We start from the raw sequence: 20856 nt of genomic DNA, 5'->3' as shown, positions 1-20856 counted from the left end.
GCTGTCTGAATAGGGTGGAGGGGGAACAGTTTTACTATGGAATAGTAATCCAATGATTTCAGTATCATGTAATGTAAACGTCAGTACTTATAAAATTACTTTGGATTTTTTTTAATGTAGTCGTTGTGGCTTCGCTAAAACGACGGCACTCCACACCCTCCGGCCAGAAGTCGGAGGGCAGGAACATCTGCTGGTGCTTGGCAGGCACTGGAGTCTAAATGAGCTGAAATTGTTTGCCCTGTGAGACTCGAGCGGGTGGAGCGGGTGGTTATAATTTGATTTGATGTTCTCACAGACGTCGCCGGCGACAACAGTCAAGATGTGTTAGTCTCGGCCCCTGCCATTGACGTATCTAGGATTATTTTTCAGGGGGGACTGGCCTGAATTTTTGTGTGAAGATGTCAGTATTATAGAATTTTGCATCGGTAGGTTAACATCCTGGGGTGGGCACGGCCCACCCGGCCCCCCCTTCTATATACGCCTATGGCCCCTGCATGGGCGCGAGCGTGACTAGCAAACCCAAATTTGGTTATAATACGCTGTAGTTCATTATTTAATGCACATAAGCAAGGTAATATCTGACTCAATTAATTATTTAAAGCGTTGACTGGGTCTAAGGGAACATCCTAACATCCGATATTCAGCACACATTTCCCCATTGCTAAAACAATGCATTACCCCACAAAGCATAATAAATAAATCGAGCTACCAGTAACCGGTGAACGTGCTGGATACTCGGAACCTGTGAGTCATCCAGTCATGCTAGTTCGTCTTAATGATTACCTTGAACTAAATTGTTTTCCTTAACACTTACGTTTAAATTTATATCTTTTACCATAAACAAAGAATGACCAAAGTATCTTCTTTCCTTCATCCAAGTACGACTCTGAATAGATGTGTGGACCTCCGTGCCCTTATCATCATCATCACATGAACGACAACTTGCCACTTGCATCCACCGGTTGTCCATAACTCTCACGATGTCGTCAGTCCACCTAGTGGGAAGCCTGCCTACGCTTTGTTTTTCGATTCGTGGTCGCCACTTGAGAAACCCGTACACGCAGAAAACTGGAAGGAGATCGCACAAGATATAAGTAGGCTTGGCGTCTACATCCACTACAAGTGGCCAGCGGAGTAAGTGTATATTATCTTCCTTCCTTATTGTGAGATGAGAGCGATGCTTGAGATTTCTAAGAACTGTGATCCAAAATTTGCTAATAAGGAAATGTTTCAACCAATGCTGCTATGATACAAAATTTCGGATCTGAATATGGAAACGGATACGGAAAAAACTCAAGCCTAGTCAGGCAAAACTGAAAAAAGCAAAAATTGTGCTAGTGTATTCAGAGGCCATATTGCGTAACGCTTCTGACGCTCGCGATTGCAATCAAATAACAGTTTTTGAATGCGAATCCTTGTATTGGGTATAGGGAGACCCAATACAAAGAATCGCCTTTTAATTTGAATTTTCAAATTTAAATTACGTTGCCAGACATAAGCGTAAAGCATGTACAGAGTTTGCATAACAGCACCCTACAAACCTACACTGCTCATGATTTTCAATGTTATCTCTTCGTACCAACGTCATATTCTAAGCAAGTTATCACACCTGTGACATCCACTTTACACACCCATGAATTAATTTAATAATGGCGCTAGTAGCACGGCCACTGCCACTGTTTACATCGAGAATAGCGCGCTGCGTCACTCGCCACGCGCCGGCTGCGTGCGCGCACTCACCGCTGCTATACGTAGGTATACTGTGCCCCGTGCAGAGGCGCGGCTACTTGCACAAGACATGAGTGTTTCAAATAATATAACTATACATAGTTGCATGATCATGATATAGAGGGCCGGCTACAGAGTTGTGGAGGCTTATGCGCTACAAAAGATTAGAGGCCCCTAAGGCGAAAGGCTCGTTTAAAAAAACCGGCTAAGTGTGAGTCGGTGTGCACAGGTCTTTTAGAAGTGCGAAATTTGAACTATGCCTTCCTGCTGACGCTTATATTATTTTATACGAAAGTGAGAGGGCGGTACGAAACGAACTTTGATTTTCGAATTTCGTAGTAGCCCCCCAGAGGGTTCCGTACAAAGTAGGTCTCCGTTTCTGTTTCTTTTTATTCGACTGGATGGCAAACGAGCAAGTGGTCTCCTGATGGTAAGAGATCACCACCGTCCATAGACACCTGCAATACCAGGGGGATTGCAGATGCGTTGCCAACCTAGAGGCCTAGGATGGGATAGCTCAAGTGCCAGTAATTTCACCGGCTGTCTTACTCTCCATGCCGAAACGTAACAGTGCAAACACTGCTGCTGCACGGCAGGATTAGCGAGCAAGATGGTGGTAGCAATCCGGGCGGACCTTGCACAAGGTCCTACCACCTTTGACCTTTCTGTGCCTCTCCTAAGCAAAATGTATGCAGTGTGGTGTCATTTTAGATCAGAGATTCCCAAACTTATTTCGTCTAACGCTCATTTTGTAAATCAGATATTTTGTAGCGCCCCTTATTTTTTAGGGTTGCGGAGGCAAAATGGCAAAAACGGAACCATTATAGTTTCGTCAATTATTTACATGACGACATATTATTTACAACATTTCGCTTAATAAGGGTGTAAAATTTCTTTGACGTATTCATAATTTGATCCCAAATTGTTTGCAGACGTAGCTTTTGATTAACGTTGATTTTGTTTACTAAGAGGCAGTTTCACCACTTGTCGACTAACTTTAAGTGACGGATATCAGTGATGCCGTCTCTGTTTGTTTTGTCCGAATAAACAAAGACGGCATTACTTTTATCTGACACTTAAAGTTAGTCACCAGGTGGTGAAACAGGCCCTAACAATATTAAATAAAGCTACGAGTATTTTTGCGAACGTCTCATAGCGCTTTGAATACTTGTATCTGTCTGTAGGCCTTTGTTCGCGACATCGCTTACATAAACATAACCATTACAAGTCACCCATCGCTCCAATCCTCTAGCTTCAGGATTGCTCCAAAATGCCAGTGTGGTTAAAAGATTAAAACGTAACCACATTATTTAAGTAATGCAAGAGGCACTGGTCTCTAAATTTACACAACGCCATTCTTCATACACCTCATCTGATTATAGTCTGGCGACTGATTGCAGATTAATACAAAAACAAAAAAAAAATTACAATGGTTGTGAAGCTAATTGATCTAAAATCGTTTTGATTTCAATATTTTTACGCTCGATTCTAAAATACAGCGGAGATGTGGCGATGGCACGCTTTGGTGTACTTGCTTACTTTAATGGGAACATTTTATACGGCTTTATTTTATGGGGATCTGCTGCAGACATCGACTCAATTTTTATCTTACAAAAGAGGGCAACTAAAGCAATCTATAATTTGAAGACGCGTGAATCTTTAATTGATTAATGTCAACCGAGTAGTAGATTTATTTTTGAAATTTTTAAGTGATTTTTGCCGAAATTGGATTACATTTTGACTTTGACTTTAATCCGAAATATTGCGTAGTTCCCGCGGAAAAACAATAAACAAATTTTTCGCAGACGAAAACAAAAACAACTTAACAACAATTTTAACTAAATTTAACTTTCGCCCGTCGATTCAACAACACGGAAAGTTTCCTTAATTGCCTAGTTTGTGAGTTGTGAGTCAGGATTCAACTTATTTAATTGTGCTTAAGCTTAACCTATGTTTTTTTTCTTTGTAATTGTTTATTTCCTCTCTTGTGCAATTTTGTCTTTTGTCTTTTGTGTTTTGTCTTTGTTATAAAGATTATTATTATTATCCCCACAACGTTTCTGTCTCTCTGTACAACGACCAATATCCCGAGTAAAGTTATGTACTTACTTCTAAGGAATGTTCTACAAAATATTATAAAGTATTTTATTAGATGAATACAAAAATGGTATGTTCCGAAGTAAGTATTAAATCGTAAACCAGTCATTTCTCCGTTAATACTGTGGCGTTTGGTATGAAGCTTTGTACAGTTATCGCACCAATATCCTGTACAATAAAGGGTTGTTAAATATCTGATACGACTCTATTTCTAGGGCCGCGGTAAGACATAAGTATTGTTGCTCGCTCCGCTGTGGCAGATATTAATGCAGCTATAGCGTTTACTTTTTTATTTCCCTGGGATTTTTAGGGTTCCGGAGCCAAAATGGCAAAAACGGAACCCTTATAATTTCGCCATGTCTGTCTGTCTGTCCGTCCGCGGCTTTGCTCAGGGACTATCAATGCTAGAAAGCTGTAATTTTGCACGGATATTATATATAAAGTATGCCTACAAAATGATCCAATAAAAAATAAAAATTTTTTTTTTAGGGTACCATAGACGTAAAGTGGGGGTGTTTTTTTTTCTCATCTAACCCTATAGTGTGGGGTATCGTTAGATTGGTCTTTTAAAACCATAAGGGGTTTGCTAAGACGATTTTTCGATTCAGTGATATGCTTGCGAAATATTCAACTTTAAAGTGCAAATTTTCATTAAAATCGAGCGTCTCCCCCCTCTAAAATCTAAACCGGTGGGTGGAAACATTTGAAAAAATTCAGGATGGTAGTAGATATATCAAACTTTCAAGGAAAACTATAACGGCTAAGTTTGCTTGTATATTATTAGTAGTTTATGAGTAAATAGTAGCCTAAGGTATAAAATATACCTAAACTTGGAAGATTCTCTATAAAATACGAAATCCTTAGAAAAATATTAAGTACTTATTTTTTTGTAATGGCTACGGAACCCTATTTTGGGCGTGTCCGACACGCTCTTGGCCGGTTTTTGTGTTGCCATGGTAGAATATTCTGTTACAGTTTCCAGGTTATCTAGTAGTACAGGACGTTTAGAAACAATCTAAAACGTCAAAAATTTTACGGCCCATTAATAAAAAAATCTACGCTACATAAATAATTTTGAAATACAATACAATGACTCTTTATTGTACACCAGAAATACCCTAATGAAAACGATCCTTGTCCAGAGGCTAGAAACACGTAGTCACATTGTCCGTAATAATATACTTTAGCCGCGTAAGCCAGTTACTTTCATACCGGGTTCCGTTTTCCTCGTGAGGGCCTCAACACTTCGGTTTCTAGCGCTGACGTTTTTGACGTGTTTTGGCTCGAGCTTAAATTTTTTTGAATTCAACGTTTTTGGGTATTTAAGTAAATATTTATGTGACTTATATAAACTTATATTATACCAGAAAAGGAAGGTAACGACAGTGAAAAATAACACATTGTATATCGAATGATTAATATTAGTAATCAATACGAATGTCTGTTTAACTTTGACGAGCCCGTATCTCACTAAGGTATACCCCAGTTTAAATAAAAATTGAATTGTTACTGACATTACTAAATTTTCAGTAAATACGTGTTTCAGTGAATATTTTTGTTCTGTGTTAGCAACAATAGCGGACTTTATGCGTACCTACGTCCTCCAAAATAGATTCGTTTCCTTCATTCTATTTATTAACCGACATGTATTATAGCTTAAATCCAATAATATCTTAGTGTTTCAGTCGTTTATCTAACGTTTTATTAACCTTTTATTAATATTTCCAAAGGGCAGTATCGAGGAATGTTGGCGAAGTGCCGCCGCCCACGTCTACGGACTTTGGCCAGTACACGCTCGTTGTGAGAGAAAAGTCCAGTATCAAACTAAGTATATCTAGAGTTGATTGAGTCCTTTCTTAGTTGTATAGGGTTGTGTAAGCCATGGCAGCTCAGCGGTTTGACATATCGTGAACTCCAACGCGTAACTAATAATGTCTAATGCCGCGTACCTACAAAAAGCAGCAAATTTGAGATACCGCGGCTGGTATGGTATGTCGGCGGCCGATCGTAAAATCCGCCAGATCACGAAATTCCTAGGCATATCGTGAAATGTCGCCATTTCATAAATTGGCCAAGGGATATCCGCCATATTGTTAAAAACTCACCGTTTAACGATTTGCCTAGTGACGTTTAGGCAGATCATGAAGTTCCTAGGCATAACATGAAACGGCGCCCTTTCATGATTTGGCCAGTTTAGGCCGATCATGAAATTCCTAGGCATATCACGAAACGCCGCCATATCACACAGTGGTCACAATTCATACTAACCACTCCTCACTTCGCTCATCGTACCTATTTTTTTCTTTTTTTCGGCATATCACGATGTGCCCGGGATAAAGCTAGGAATATCGACGAATGCGTTGCTCTAATCGATCTGCCGTATTGTTTCTCAGGCACATCGAGATATGCCTGGCGAACTTTTAGACATATCATGAAATGGCGCCTTTTCATGATATATGTACCCAGGAATTTCGTGATCTGGCGGATTTCAGGATTGGCCGCCGACATGTATAAAAAAGCCTTTTCCAGAAAACCGCGTGAAATTCGGTCTAACTGTTCGTGTTCTGGAGATAAAGGCGAACACTTCAAACAATATCTCACCCAAAACGCATATACCTTCTCCGTTCCGTCATCGTGAGTAAAAAATCAATAGCTCGACCGCTTTAAAAAAAAACTTTAAGTCTTAAATAAGGTAAAAATAATGGCGTCATTCAAAATTACCTTGTGCGCATATTAAATATATTGACCCGGATAACTCACGTCTTAAATCGAGTCATATTTACAAAATGATAGAGAACACAAGAACAAACAAATAATGATGTGAAGCCGAAATGGTCTCCACTCAGCAATTACCCACAAGTACGTACAGATATACGGATCTATTGATAGATCCCGGTGCGCGGTGACCCGCGGACTTTGCCCGCCCTGCGCGCGCGCCGGCAAAACACCGCGATCGAAATAGGGCGGATTGTTGATGTTAGTGACAACATAAATAAATAGGAATAGAAGTTAGATACCTACGAGCTATACAGCGTGTATTTTTGATACTACCTCAAACTGTAACCAGACGAAGATTTAAGTGCCGTGACCACCTGGGCGTAATTATTTTTTTAAATATTTTCGAGCAGCAATGTAATGCGTACAATAATTTGATACGAGAGAGAAACTTTCTGTGACAGCTGTCGCGTCAACAAAGCAGTATCAGGTAGTGATACATTGCGTGCTAATTAATTTTGTAATTAATTTTGTTTGAGTACATTTTTTTTACTCAAACTTGTGCTCAAACATAATAAAATGCCTTCACTAACTACCCTTAAAGTTTGAGGTAGTATCAAAAATACGCGCTCATATATCTAAATGGGCGCACGTGCTTCGAGTTGAAAAAAATGGGATATTGAACTTTGAAACCACAATATCAGGGGATTTTTAAACTTTTCCAATTTGTTTAGGTTAAGCAATATATACAGGGTGGCTCATTAAGATCGGCCAGGGTGGGAAAGTCTGAAAGTATAAGACATACGAAGATCTGCTCTTAGGGACCATGTCATCGTTTTAGTAACAAGAAAAACTGCATTCATACATTAAAAAAAAACTTACTCAGTTCGGGAATCCTTTTGAAAAAGAAAACATAAGTGCGTTACTTATTTCAATTTGGATATCGGTAGTGTAGGTCATAAGCACTAAATGTTACTATGAAACATGGTATATAGAAGAAATAAAATGCATATTCGTGTAAAATTACAGCTTTCTAGCATTGATAGTCCCTGAGCAAAGCCAGACAGACAGACAGACATGTCGAAACTATAAGGGTTACGTTTTTGCCATTTTGGCTCCGGAACCCTAAAAAAGTATCGTAATCGGTCCATTCGTTTGTGGGCTACGATGGCCTACAAACAATAAGAACTAACTGACATTGGCGTCAAACTGATAAATAAATAAATAAATATATATCATGGGACACTTGACACCACTTGACCTAGTACCAAACTAAGCAAAGCTTGTATAGTTGGATACCTATTAGGCAACGGATAAACAATATACTTTTATAGATAAATACATACTAAACATCCAAGACCCGAGAACAAACATTCGTTTATTCATACAAATATCTGCCCAGGCCGGGAATCGAACCCAGGACCTCAAGCTTCGTAGTCAGGTTTTCTAACCACTTGGCCATCCGGTCGTCATGACAGCATGTGTCGTCTATTGGGCATTAGCGTGTCGAGCACTGGGACGTTTACCTTATACAGAGAACCGCGCACGTATATTGTTTCGTCGTAATTATAAAATATCGAACGAACTTGAGGAACCATTATCTTTTAAGTTTATGAGGTTTTTGCTTTTTATCGTCGAAGGACCTGGGAAGCATTTGCATTGATAAATTCCTTATATACAATGTTTGATAACTTTAATTATTGATAACATAACCCATGGACAAAAGACAGGCTATCATATGGTGTTATCTATGGGTTACAGACATAAAAAACAAGTATTACGCACGTAACTAATTAACTGTTTAACAAGTGTTAGTGTTATGTTTCGATTTGTATTTTCGAATGGCCAAGTGGTTAGAGAACCTGACTACGAAGCTTAAGGTCCCGGGTTCGATTCCCGGCCGGGGCAGGTATTTGTATGAATAATACGGATGTTTGCTCTCGGGTCTTGGATGTTTAATATGTATTTAAGTATGTATTTATTTATGTAAGCATGTTTATCCGTTGCCTAGTATCCATAGTACAAGCTTTGCTTAGTTTGGGATATTATCTCTATTCCTAATGACATATATGTAAGATTAAAGATGCCAACTATTTAGAAAGTGACGAGCACTCGTACGTTTACCATATATTATACTTTTGCTTTAAAGTCACAATCATATAACCTAACCAGCAAAAAGTTGAAAACACCCGACTTTGCCACTTCAAAGTTCAATATCTCAAAAACGGCTGAACCGATTTTGATAAACCATGTCTAAGAACCATCGCCAGAAAACCTGCTTTCAATTAAAAAACGCATTCAAATCGGTTCACCCATTTAAGAGCTACGGTGCCACAGACAGACATATAGACACACAAACACATAGCGGTCAAACTTATAACACCCCTCTTTTTGGATCGGGGGTATAAAAACCAGAGCTGTCCAAGTGTTCAAAAGTATCTGCACACGACATATGGTCAAACGTGTTAGTGCGTGCTCAAATATTTTTGACCACCTTTAGCAATACGAAGGTAAACGCACGAGTGCTCGTCGCTGTCCCAGTAGTTGGCATCTTTAATCTTATGTCACTAGCAATAGAGATGACAGCAGGGTGTCGTCTATTGGGCATTAGCGTGTCGAGCTGTCGGACGTGTACTTTACCATAGGCTAACGCCGGGCGGTTGCGGTCGTATACACCCTTTCTTCGTCATCTCTATATATCAACCCCAGTTAGCAGAAGAAGTCAAAAAATACCCTTATATTTTATAAGAGATTGAAAAAAAAACAATTATATATGTTCACTATCATTTGAAAAATAAAATAAAAAAGTAGCTTTATCGAGGCTTTATCTTTTTGTTATACAGTAAAAGTACAACAACCAAAATAAAACACACCTTTTGAATAAATTTTACTTACCTCGTTCAATTTTAATGAACTAAAATGAATTCACAACCCCTTGTTCACTCAAACACACAGTAATTTTGTATTATAAATTAATACGTGATAGGTTTGATTTTGAAAGAAAGAAGAAAGAAAGAAAATACATTTATTCACAACACAAGACAACAATATTATTAGGTAAAAAAAAACAACACAAAGGTATGTGTCATTGCGGTTGTGAATCGAACACTGGCTCAGCATAATGCTGAAGCGTTAAAAACACCCCAGCGCTGATTTTCAGCCAGCAACGTCGGCAACCCTCGGGCCGTTATAAAGACATACTACACACCATTAACTACATAAGACTACATAAATAAATAGATAATTTGTAGTTTACAATTACAATTAATTTGCAGTTTTATAGTTTATAAAATTCATATATCGTGTGACTTTAAAAACATAAAAATAAATTTTTGTCACAATGTCGCGATGAAATTTCAAAACGTCGTGCCTCAGAGCCAGCAAAGTTGAGGGCGATAGGTGGCGCTGATGTCGTGCACAGAGCCAATACGGTGTCACGGCGTGATGAAATCTCAAATAATAAGAAAACTTATACAGGAATGTTTACTGAAGGTTAACTCAATCATTTTCCAAAATAAATCGGATTAATTATAAAACAGTTTCCTCGGATCAAAATAAACTGAGCAAACGATACCATTATTTTACGAACCATGCCTAAGCGGATTTATTTAAGTACTTAATTGTTTTTTGGTTTTAATTTTAAGTAACAAAAATAATTGCTCTGGTGAAAAATTACACTTCTAAGACAACATAATCAAAATATACAGTCATTAGAAAACATGATGTAAAAAAACCTTATAGCAGCGTTTCTTAAAGTGGGATCCATCGATCCAGTTGTATGTATATCAGGGGTCCGCAGTAGGTCAGCCTGTGAGCATATTTATTAGGAAATTTCCAAAAATATTTTTCGACAGGAGTCTGGAATTGTTTAAATTGCGAAAGTGGTCCGTGACTTCAAAAAGTTTAAAAAACCCTGCCTTATAAGGTGCTTCCATTTGTCCTAGAAACTTGAGATTTGGTATGAACGTATTCTTGTAGCACTACCAATAAAATACTTAAGTGAAAACTTTTAATTATTTATGTCACTTTCTATTTCAGTAACCAATCTACAAGGACCCCACACTACAAACATTCTGATCCTAGTGCTCTGCTAACATTTGGAGGTCTATAGGTCTGTGATTAGATACCTATTCTTAGCTACGAATTTGTACGAGTACGGAACCCTTGGTATGCGAGTCCAACTTGCATCCCAGCCTATATACGTCCCACTGCTGGGCACAGGCCTCCTCTCAGAACAGGAGGGCTTGGGCCATAGTTCCCACGCGGGCCCAGTGCGGATTGGGAACTTCACACGCACCATTGAATTGCTTCGCAGGTTAGTGCAGGTTTCCTCACGATGTTTTCCTTCACCGCAAAGCTCGTGGTAAATTTCAAATGTAATTCCGCACATGAATTTGGAAAATCTCAGAGGTGCGAGCCGGGGTTTGAACCCACGACCCTCTGCTTGAGAGGCGATAGACCTCTCAACCCCCTGCCCTGCCTGCCTGCTGTGACCTCTGCTTGGAGGCCGACTTGCACTATTTTGTTTTAATAATGGTTAACATTATTACGTAAGGTACTTCACATATTTAAATTGTGTATATTTTTTTATGAAACGACATATGTTTGCTTTATAATTTAATCGCGTTTAGCATGTCACCATTGGGTGGGGCATAGTTTGGCACACGCTAGGAAGACGGCGATTAACGTTATCGCCTCGAAAGTGGTATTTTTCAGCGTGACGTTGCTTGCTAGCACGGGCGGCGAGCGTGACAACGTCGTGCCTGAGGTGTGACAGTCGACGTCACGTGACGGCGTCATGACCACTGCGGCATGCAAAATAGGACGTTTATAGGAGGATAGGATTCGATTTTTTATATTTTAATGTTAAATAAATAAATAAATGTAGACTAAAAAAATTAAACCCCAGTGCTAACTATCGTATTACTTGACATTCTAATGACAAGTCTTTATTTTTATTTTGTTACTTCCATAGACACCCTTCACATCCTATTATTCGCCTTAATGGCGGCCTTAAGGCTTGGGCCAATGTCAGTTACGATACATATAAATATCTTGGGACACTTGACACCAAGCTAAGTAAAGTCCCAAACTAAGCAAAGCTTGTACTATATATACTAGACAACGGATAAGCATACCTACTTCTATACGAGTAGATTAATTAATTCAATTTTGAGCAATATAATTATAGGAATTGACTGTCTTTCACATTTTTCAACAGTTTTATACCCCAGAATCGATTGAGGTTTTATTGGGCCCGTCTGAGAACTATGGTTCAAGCCCTCTCATTCTGAGAGGAGAACTGTGCCCAAGAAGACGTGTATTGATGAGGATGATGACGATGATGATGATTAATTATTATAAGCAGTCAAATTAAGACAATTCCTTCAAACATTTCGTATCTATGCCATTACCACGGCTGGGAGTTTACCATGTAATTTTTGGAAATTCCCGTGGAACTTTGTACCTATAATCTCGGAATTTAAATTCACCTGGCCCTAATTACGAAGTGCAATGGTGCGATACGAACTTCGATTTTTGAGTCTCGTAGTAGCCCCTCTGATCTAACGGTTTACACGAAGCCGCGGGTAAAAGCTAGTATGTACGTAGATTTTAGCCCTTGACTTAGCAACTTTCTAGCTTAGCAACGAATGGCGGAGATAACGTATTTTATTCAGGAATGAACCCTTTCATATATCAGCTTGACCTTTCGTAATTTAAGGTATCAAAGGTCAAGTGAGTTCCGGTCACCAGTTTTGGAATAACTTTTCATATAACATTCAACGCAACAAGAGACTTGCATTACATCAGATGTAATGGCTATGCAATTACGGGATTTAATTAGAATTTCCATTATAACAGCCGTTTCTCCGGCCGGTATCATTGTACCGAGTGCTTTCATCAAATTGGGGCTGCGTTGATAGTTTTTCAATTGGATTGAAATCGATATTTTGTGTATGAAGTGAATTGACATACATAAAGCTAAAGAAAACGAAATGAAAGGAAAACAAAATACATCGACTAGAGGGAAGGAAACGTGAAAAGTGTGTATCGTCTAATTACTTTTTAATGTCGCTTCGTAGTTTATATTCGCCCCGTTTACGTTACCCATGAGTACGTAAAAATTTCGGTGGCTGGTCGTAAAATCCGCCAGATCACGAAATTTCTAGGCATATCATGAAATGTTAAATATCACGATATGCCTGAGAAAGAATACTGCAGATCGATTAGAGCAATGCATTCGTCGGTATTCCTAGCTTTATACTGGGCACATCGTGATATGCCGAAGAAGAGAGAAATTTAGGTACGACGAGCGAAGCGAGGAGTGGTTAGTATGAATTGTGACCATAACGCACGAGCCGAGCGAGCGAAGCGCCAGAACCGATATGGCGGTGTTTCATGATACCTATGCCTAGGAATTTGATGATCTGCAATGCCTAAACTGACCAAATCAACGAACAAAGAACCCCCTTAGAACGCCACAATGAACGACAACTCGCCACTTGCATCCATTATTTTACCCACTTAGGTATAAATTAAAGAAATATGTATTGATTAATTCAGGTGTTGCTTTACGAAAATCCATATCAATGAACTGCAATATTTTTACCACGCCTTTCGCCACGCTTGCGCTTGCTTCTGGTTCAAGAACTTTGAGTACTATTTATCTAGAATTCAAGAAACATATTAATCCAAATTAGCAAGCGTTTTAATATTTATGATAACACTAAATGAACACAATCAGCCTTGCTCGTTATTAATCATTAAATGTTAATTTGTATTTTGGACACACAGACACTTGTGTTTAGTTTAGGTGTGTCGTAGAGATAAGGGTTTTGTGAGTGTTATGTTATCAGCGCGGGGCCGCGGCGCGAGTCGGCGCTGCCGCCTCCGACAGTCGGCCTCCGGGCGCGCCTCCGGGCTCCGCTGGCGGCTACGGAGTACTCGGTACTCAGGGTACTATGGTACCCAAGTTACTCAGAACATAAGGTACCATGGCACGCTATATTTGTGGCTCAGGGTACATAGGGAACAAAGTTACCGACTTTAAAGCACTGGATTGCAGTGTACGACAGTGTGGGATTGCAAAGTTCGGAAACAGCTGCGTCTAAATTTATCAAGTGCGGAATCGTACAGGTGTTGTGATCGTAAATAGTTGTGTAAGTTCGTGCCGTGTTGTGGACTCAAAGGAAACAACAAAGTATATGTAAAAAACTTTTTTTAATTAGTCTTCAAGCTTCTCAGCTATAACATATACATTCTTAAAACTAGGAACTACTTAAGTAGTCGGGACAGTCTTAAAGATGAGTAGGACTACAACTAGGTAACGATCATGAGATCTGAATCACAGAATTATTGCTGCGCGTTTTAGTGAGCGGGGGCGGGTACTGACACCGCCATCGTCGGCGAGGGGAGCAGCCGCAGGACCGGCGCGGGCGGCGCGCGCTCCTTGGCGTGGCGTTTGACGTGCTTAGCGAGGTGGTCTGAGCGCATGAAGCGGCGGTTACAGACGCGACACCCGAACTTTTTCTCCCCCGTGTGGGTGCGCTTGTGTCTGGAGAGCTCATCGGACCGGGAGAATCTCCGCTCGCATCCGGGCCATGCACATTTAAACGGGCGCTCGCCGGTGTGCGTACGAGCATGGGCTTTCAGGTGGGATGATTTGAAGTAGTTCTTCCCGCAGCCTTGGTAAGAACACTCGTAGAGGCGTCGCCTGGCGGCCGGGGCCGGTGCGACCAGCCACAGCGCCGTGGTCGGTAGCAGAGCCCCTGGGACTAGTACTGCCGAAGTCGGCCGCGGGGCCAGCGGCACCCAGCCAGGCGTGGCGGCCGTCGGCGTCACGGGCACGCGGGGCTCCTCGCGCTTCGGGCTCTCCACTTGCGGGGAGGGAACACGGGGCTCTTGCACAGGTGTCGGCGGGGTCAGAGGTTGAGGAGGCGGACTTTGGGACTGACTCGCGATATATTTAGCATAGGAATAACTATGGCCGCGATTCATTTTGAACTTGAGGGTTTTTAATATGTTAACGTCTTCGGGTGGCGGCGGGAGCGGCTCGGGGCTGCAGGTGCCGTCTTTGTGGGCGCGCATGATGACCGAGGGCCGGCTGCAGGGCTCTGGAGGCGGCGTGGTCAGCAGGAGACGGGCTAGTTCGCAGCGGGAGCGTTTGCTGCACTCGTCTTCTCCTTCGGAGTCTGAGGGCTGAGGCGTCACCAGCCCCCCGGGCAGGGGAGACTCGCGGGCACGCTTCAACGCAGCCTTCTTCAAAGGCAACTCGACCTGTGGGACAAAGACAGAAACATAAGTGAACGGTCGCTACTCGCAGCGAACACGCGCGGCTGGCGTGACCGCGCCGTGGCCGCGGCCCCGCTACCATACTTTCGATTGCACAAATGGCACAACCAAAATTACCATCGTATTTTTTTTCGCCACACAATTCTTTAAAATTAAATTACTTAATGTTGTAAAAGTTTTTTCGGTAAGTTTAAATACGTTTTCGCAGACACTCACTTTATTTTCCATCAACGGCGGCGTTGAAGGCGGTGAGAGAGGACCACAAACTTCCATAAAAGTAGACATTGTGATCAGAATAAGAACATCCGAGGCGGTGGAACTTTCTTTTTTAATTCACAAAACTGAGTTATCGTTGCGCGCTTGGGGGCTTGGGAGCCGTGCGGTTCTGTCAGCGAGCGGCAGACGAATAAACCGCTTCGCGAGCTGTCGCCGTACGAGGCACTGTCAGTTGCGGGGCGCGGGGCGGCGGGAGCCAATGAGAGCGGTCGGCGCGGCCGCGGGAGCCAATCAGGGGCGAGTGATCACGCAACGAATGCGTGCCGGCGCGTGGCGTTCACGTGAACACGGAGTGACGGCGGCGAGGCCGCGTGACGTCACCGGCGCGCCCCCGGTGACGCGTGGGGGCGCGGGCGGCGGCGCAAGGTCGCGCGCTTGCATCAATGACGCCGCGCTGCAACGGACCACCATTTCTGACAGTCAATGACCCCATGTCCAGGTGTCATTTAATTTCCCCCTCCCCCGAGCGAAGCGAGAGCTTCAAATCCAAAATTCAAGGGTGGGTTAAAATCTTCTAGATTAAAGATAAGAGATAAAAATAACAACAAATGTGGGAATTCTCACAGGGGGTGATTAGTGTGATTAGATAGCCGATGTGCATACAGTCCGTATCATTTGTTTGATGTTTGCTTACTAATTTAATTACTATTACTAATTAACACGGTTCGTAGAGTAAATATACGGGTTGATACACATTTTAAAACATTTATTTTACACTAACAGACTATTAGATTAGAACACGTTAAAAGTTTAATATGTCTATGAGTTTTTAAACTTTGGGTATACCAACTGGATCGATCGCACTATAAATTGCACTATCGAACCTAATATCCGAAGCCGTGGTGGCCTAGTGGTTTGACCTATCGCCTCTCAAGCAGAGGGTCGTGGGTTCAAACCCCGGCTCGCACCTCTGAGTTTTTCGAAATTCATGTGCGGAATTACATTTGAAATTTACCACGAGCTTGGCGGTGAAGGAAAACATCTTGAGGAAACCTGCACAAACCTGCGAAGCAATTCAATGGTGCGTGTGAAGTTCCCAATCCGCACTGGGCCCGCGTGGGAACTATGGCCCAAGCCCTCTTGTTCTGAGAGGAGGCCTGTGCCCAGCAGTGGGACATATATAGGCTGAGATGATGAACCTAATATCACATACCTACTTATTAACCCTGCTACAAAATATAGGTAGCTAGTTAATATTTTAAAGGGTTTCGCACCTCTAAAGATAAAGAGTGATTGAATAATTATGTTGTATAAGTCTGTCTGTCTGTCGTGACAACTTTTCTTAGGAGCCCGCAAATTGTATCAATCAAGTTTATGTAATTTAGAAAGTATAAAATAAAGTTTCACAATCATCATCAGCCGGCAGACGTCCACTGCTGAACAAAGGCCTCGCCCTTAGAACGCCACAATTAACGATAACACGCCACTTGCACACACCGGTTGCCCGAAACTCTCACGATGTCAGTCCACCAACCTCATAACGTAATAAGGGGAAAATACCAAATACCACCGATCGAATAGTTCAGAGAGGTAATGCGGCCAGTGTCTTGGGGTCAATGCCTGTGGCAGAAAATCTTGACATAACGTTTTAAACTTTCGTGATTCTCACTCATAGTCAAAATACCACAAACGGGACTTATCACGCTATTATTACACAAGTAATATTTACCTCGACGTTTCGGCAACGTTACAGTTGCCGTGGTCACGAGTAGACTGAAGTGTGGGGTGTCAAGTCTGCCTAGCAGCGCGAGTTCTTCGAACTACCCGCACTTGATCACTAATAGTGCCGGCACTCGTATCACGAACTACCCGCACTTGGTCACTTTTATTACTTGTGTAATAATAGCGTGATAAGTCCCGTTTGTCGTATTTTGACTATGAGAAAATCTTGACATTTCTAATTTGTAGTTTTAGTTTAGCTTATATTCAATTTTAGTTTTCTAATTGTATTTTATAAATACATAGTTAAAGTAAAACATCACAGATCAACTAAAATAACTGTTTATGATAGAAATATGGCATTGCATTTATAGTATTAGTAAGGATTCGAATAGACGGATTAACACACGCGCAATCACTAAAATGGAAGTGGGCCGGACATGTAGCGCGCCTACAAGACCAGAGATGGACCAAAAGGGTTACCACATGGTTAGGCCCTCAAGGCAAAAGGAACAGAGGTAGACCTTTAGCTAGATGGGAAGATGAGCTTAAAAAAACAGCTGGCCCTGACTGGGTTCATATAGCGCAATCTAGAGAAGACTGGCTATCTTTGGAGGAGGCCTTTACCTGCAGAGGGGTTCTTGCAGATAAATAAATAAACACAATATTATATAAATAATTTTTTTGAAATATTACTTTAACTAAATACTAACAAAAGTAAATAAATAAAATAGGTACTAACATAGACTTTAGAATAATATTTAGAATAATATTTTCAATCTACTGCAAAGAAATAAAAGGCTTTTTTATTTTATTTTTTATTTATTTATTTAAGGATTCGACCGAATACGAACCAAATAACAAGAACCACATTATTACCGAGCAAGCAAACAACTAAATTACACAACTTTCACTTCACCGTAAAACTTTTTACAAAAGCCCCATGTCCATTGCCACTGCTATTCAAACTCCAACTTTACTGTAGTAAAAATTGGGTGTAAATTTAAATATGAAAGATGAAGTACATTATTTTGAAGTGACTCCGTGAATTCCGTGATGTAATTGAAATATCGCAATAATAGTGCATTTCTGGGGCCGACGCAATGTCGATTAGTTAATTAAAGCAATACGACACGTTGCCGGAAGTTGCAGTACTGTTCAACTAAACAAAACACGCATGAGCTGAGCTTGGTCAAAGGTCGTCTGCGCATCAGTCATTAACGTTCGAATTTTGTGGCACTCGGTAAGGGTAGCAAAATAAATCAATACATTCGAATATTTGAATGATAACTTTTAATAAGTTATTTTTTGTTTTTATGCTCAATTATACTGCGGTAAATTCTACATAAAGAGGTTTATATTCTAAATACGTAACGAAATCTATCTACTCAATTCGCATTCGAAAAATAATACATTATGCTAAATTTCCCAACGAATGTTAATTTAACTGTCATGCAAAATAATCTGTAGTCAAATAATAGTTTATCGAAACCTCAGTCAGTGTGAAAAGGTTCATTTAAAATGGATATATTCTTGCAGACGTCAAAGATTGACAGCAAAATCCATGGAACAAATTTTAGTAATCTATTCTAACCCTTAAAACATTTTTAGTCCTTTTTTATTTATACAAAATAAAGGTTAAAAATAAAATACTAAGTGTATTTTTTTGAGTTTTTTCTTCTGCCGACCATACGGTGATATACCGATGTTTATAACAGATCACCAGCAGCAGTTCCTGCGCTCCGACTTCTGGCCGGAGGGTGTGGTTTTCCGTCGTAGGGTGGCGACGGAGACGACTTTCATAAATGCCTAATTGTTTATAAGTTCATTGTTGTAGAGGCTGGAAAGTAAGCAATAGATGAACGAGTTCCCGAAGGGGTGGCCTTCGATATACGAGTTCATCTATTGCACTTTTGGCCGATACTAAACACTGCGCTTTTCACGACCACTGTGAGGAAATAAAACACATTTATAGTTTTAGAGTTTGCGAAATGAAGAGTTGCGAAATGAATCAGGTTGCCAAACGTTAGTTGCGAAATAAACGGATAGGTACCCTTAAATTCGGTACTGATCCTTATCAAACACAGACGAAATTAATATTCCCGTTAGCTAGGTGGAAATTACAAGTCGATTAATGGTAAAGTATATACTTTAATGAATGAAGTGAAGGTCTAATATTGACTGTAGTAGTGACTACGAGTTCATGCTACTACTTGCTACCGAAGAGCGTCTACACGGACAACTTGTGAACTAAAATGTTGTTTTAAATATTTACTAGATGGCGCTAGTTGGCAGCAAAACTGTTCAACTGAAACCTATTTACAACGTTAATAATACATTTCGTTGATTGAAAATGCATTCAATTTGTATATAATTAAGAGATAATAATTTAAAATGTTCATTAAAATCTGCAGAATATGCTTACTAGCGCCATCTATTGCCGATGAGAAGAACTTGTGTATATTTGATTTTGTGTACTGTGAATGTGTTACAGCCGAAAAAAAATGTGTCATTCACTTTCCTTAATTTCCAAAAGTGCCCCATGTTCTTGTGTGCCCCAAAGGTCCGCATGGCCTAAGACGGCCCTGCAAACATATTTTAACATATCCTCAGGTAAGGTACATTGCCGGAACACCCCAAGAGAATCTTCACGCAATGACGAAGAAAATATCACTTTCATTTGTCAATTTCGACCACACCCTATGCGCGTACGCAGTGGGCGTGTTGAGGAAACGCGGTTACGGGTACTACTACACCATACATTGTATAAATTTAGCATATTGCCGGGCGATGGGCATGCGCGGGCGCATAAATTGCCGTTATTTAATACGGTATTCGACAATATTATTAAACCTACTAATGATTTGTTACTCCTTCACGGCTGGACGTATTTAGATGAAATTTGGCATGTAAACACACGGCATCAGCATCGTATCTGGAAATCTCAACTGCGTTTCGAGCCATAAAATCGGCGTACATACCACAAAGAAAAGTGTTTTAGAAAAGATATAGATTTCTTAAAGGAAACACTGGTACAATGTTTTAAGCCATTGTGTTATTTACTTCTATTAAACCATCATCATATCCAGGAGGACGTCCGCTGTCGGATCTCTATGCCAAAAATCACGTCGATGTCGATCCGTCGCTCCATTACGGCGTGAAAGACGGACCAACGGACAAACGGACAAACACACAAACACAGAAACACACTTTCGCATTTATAATATTATATTAATATTCGGTTCGTATTATTCACGCCATCTAGTGAGGTAGCGTGAAAACAAGTTTATCACGAACACTGCACTTATTTGGCTAATACTTTAAGGACAAAGTTTTTATGAATTATTGTAATACTGTTTTTTAAAATCTGCTAAAAGATGAATTTGGGCAAAACAATCATCTATGTACAAAGGTAGAGCAGAGCAGGCAGCTACCTAATATATGTTTCTCCACGGTTTAAACAGACATACCTCAAGTAGCATTAAGAATCTTCGCAGAAGTTTCTAGTCATGAATCGTCTTTGAGGAAAAAGTTGTTCGTTCGAGCGCATCGTGTTCATTACGCATGCGCCGTGCAGGCGGATGCATGAGGGTTATTTTTATGCGATGCAATGCGTGACCTCATGCGAGGCTTGGGGGGGATTTTTAGCCGGCTGCAAGGAGGGCTATGTATTTCGACCATAATAATTATGTATGTCGGTATTATGTATGTATGTTTATATGTATATTTCTTTTGGTTTTCTGTAGTCTAAACGGCTGGATGGATTGCAACATATCAGTATTAGATTAGTCATAAGAGTCATACTGTCGGAGTCATATAGGGTCAATATGGCGTCCGAAAAAATAATATGTCTATTAAATGAAAGCTAATAATTAGCACATACAAATATGTAGGTACATGTTAAAATACTTTTAAGCTACCATTTTACAAATTGAAAATACAAACTGAAATATAGATGCACAGAAAAAACAGAAAAATAAGACCATCACTGGGAATCGAACCCAGGTCCTCGAAATTTGGAATTGAAATAAAAAATACAAAAAGATTCCAAAAACCAATCTTACCATTTTACAGCAAACATCAAAAAGT

The 20856-nt window shown here is 40.5% G+C and overlaps 1 protein-coding gene across 1 annotated transcript; it reads right to left on the bottom strand.

The window, feature by feature from the left end:
- Positions 1-13742: 13742 nt before the first annotated feature.
- cbt (Kruppel like transcription factor cabut) lies at positions 13743-15960 on the bottom strand. Its single transcript, XM_074085235.1, has 2 exons — positions 15049-15960; positions 13743-14817 (listed from the first exon to the last, which is right to left on the bottom strand). Exons 1-2 carry the CDS (start codon positions 15115-15117, stop codon positions 13909-13911), a joined length of 978 nt encoding a protein of 325 aa, XP_073941336.1. The 5' UTR covers positions 15118-15960; the 3' UTR covers positions 13743-13908.
- Between the last annotated feature and the right edge of the window lie 4896 nt (positions 15961-20856).

Source organism: Choristoneura fumiferana, chromosome 3 (genome assembly GCF_025370935.1).
Source record: "Choristoneura fumiferana chromosome 3, NRCan_CFum_1, whole genome shotgun sequence".
Classification (NCBI taxonomy): Eukaryota; Metazoa; Arthropoda; class Insecta; order Lepidoptera; family Tortricidae; genus Choristoneura; species Choristoneura fumiferana.
Note: the sequence above shows the minus strand (reverse complement) of the source record. Positions and strands in the feature narration are given on the sequence as shown.

Coding starts and splice junctions, on each gene's coding strand:
- cbt (XM_074085235.1), bottom strand. CDS start 15,117: ATGTCTACTTTTATGGAAGTTTGTGGTCCTCTCTCACCGCCTTCAACG. Junction 14,818..15,048: donor CGCCGTTGATGGAAAATAAA/GTGAGTGTCTGC, acceptor TTTGTCCCACAG/GTCGAGTTGCCTTTGAAGAA.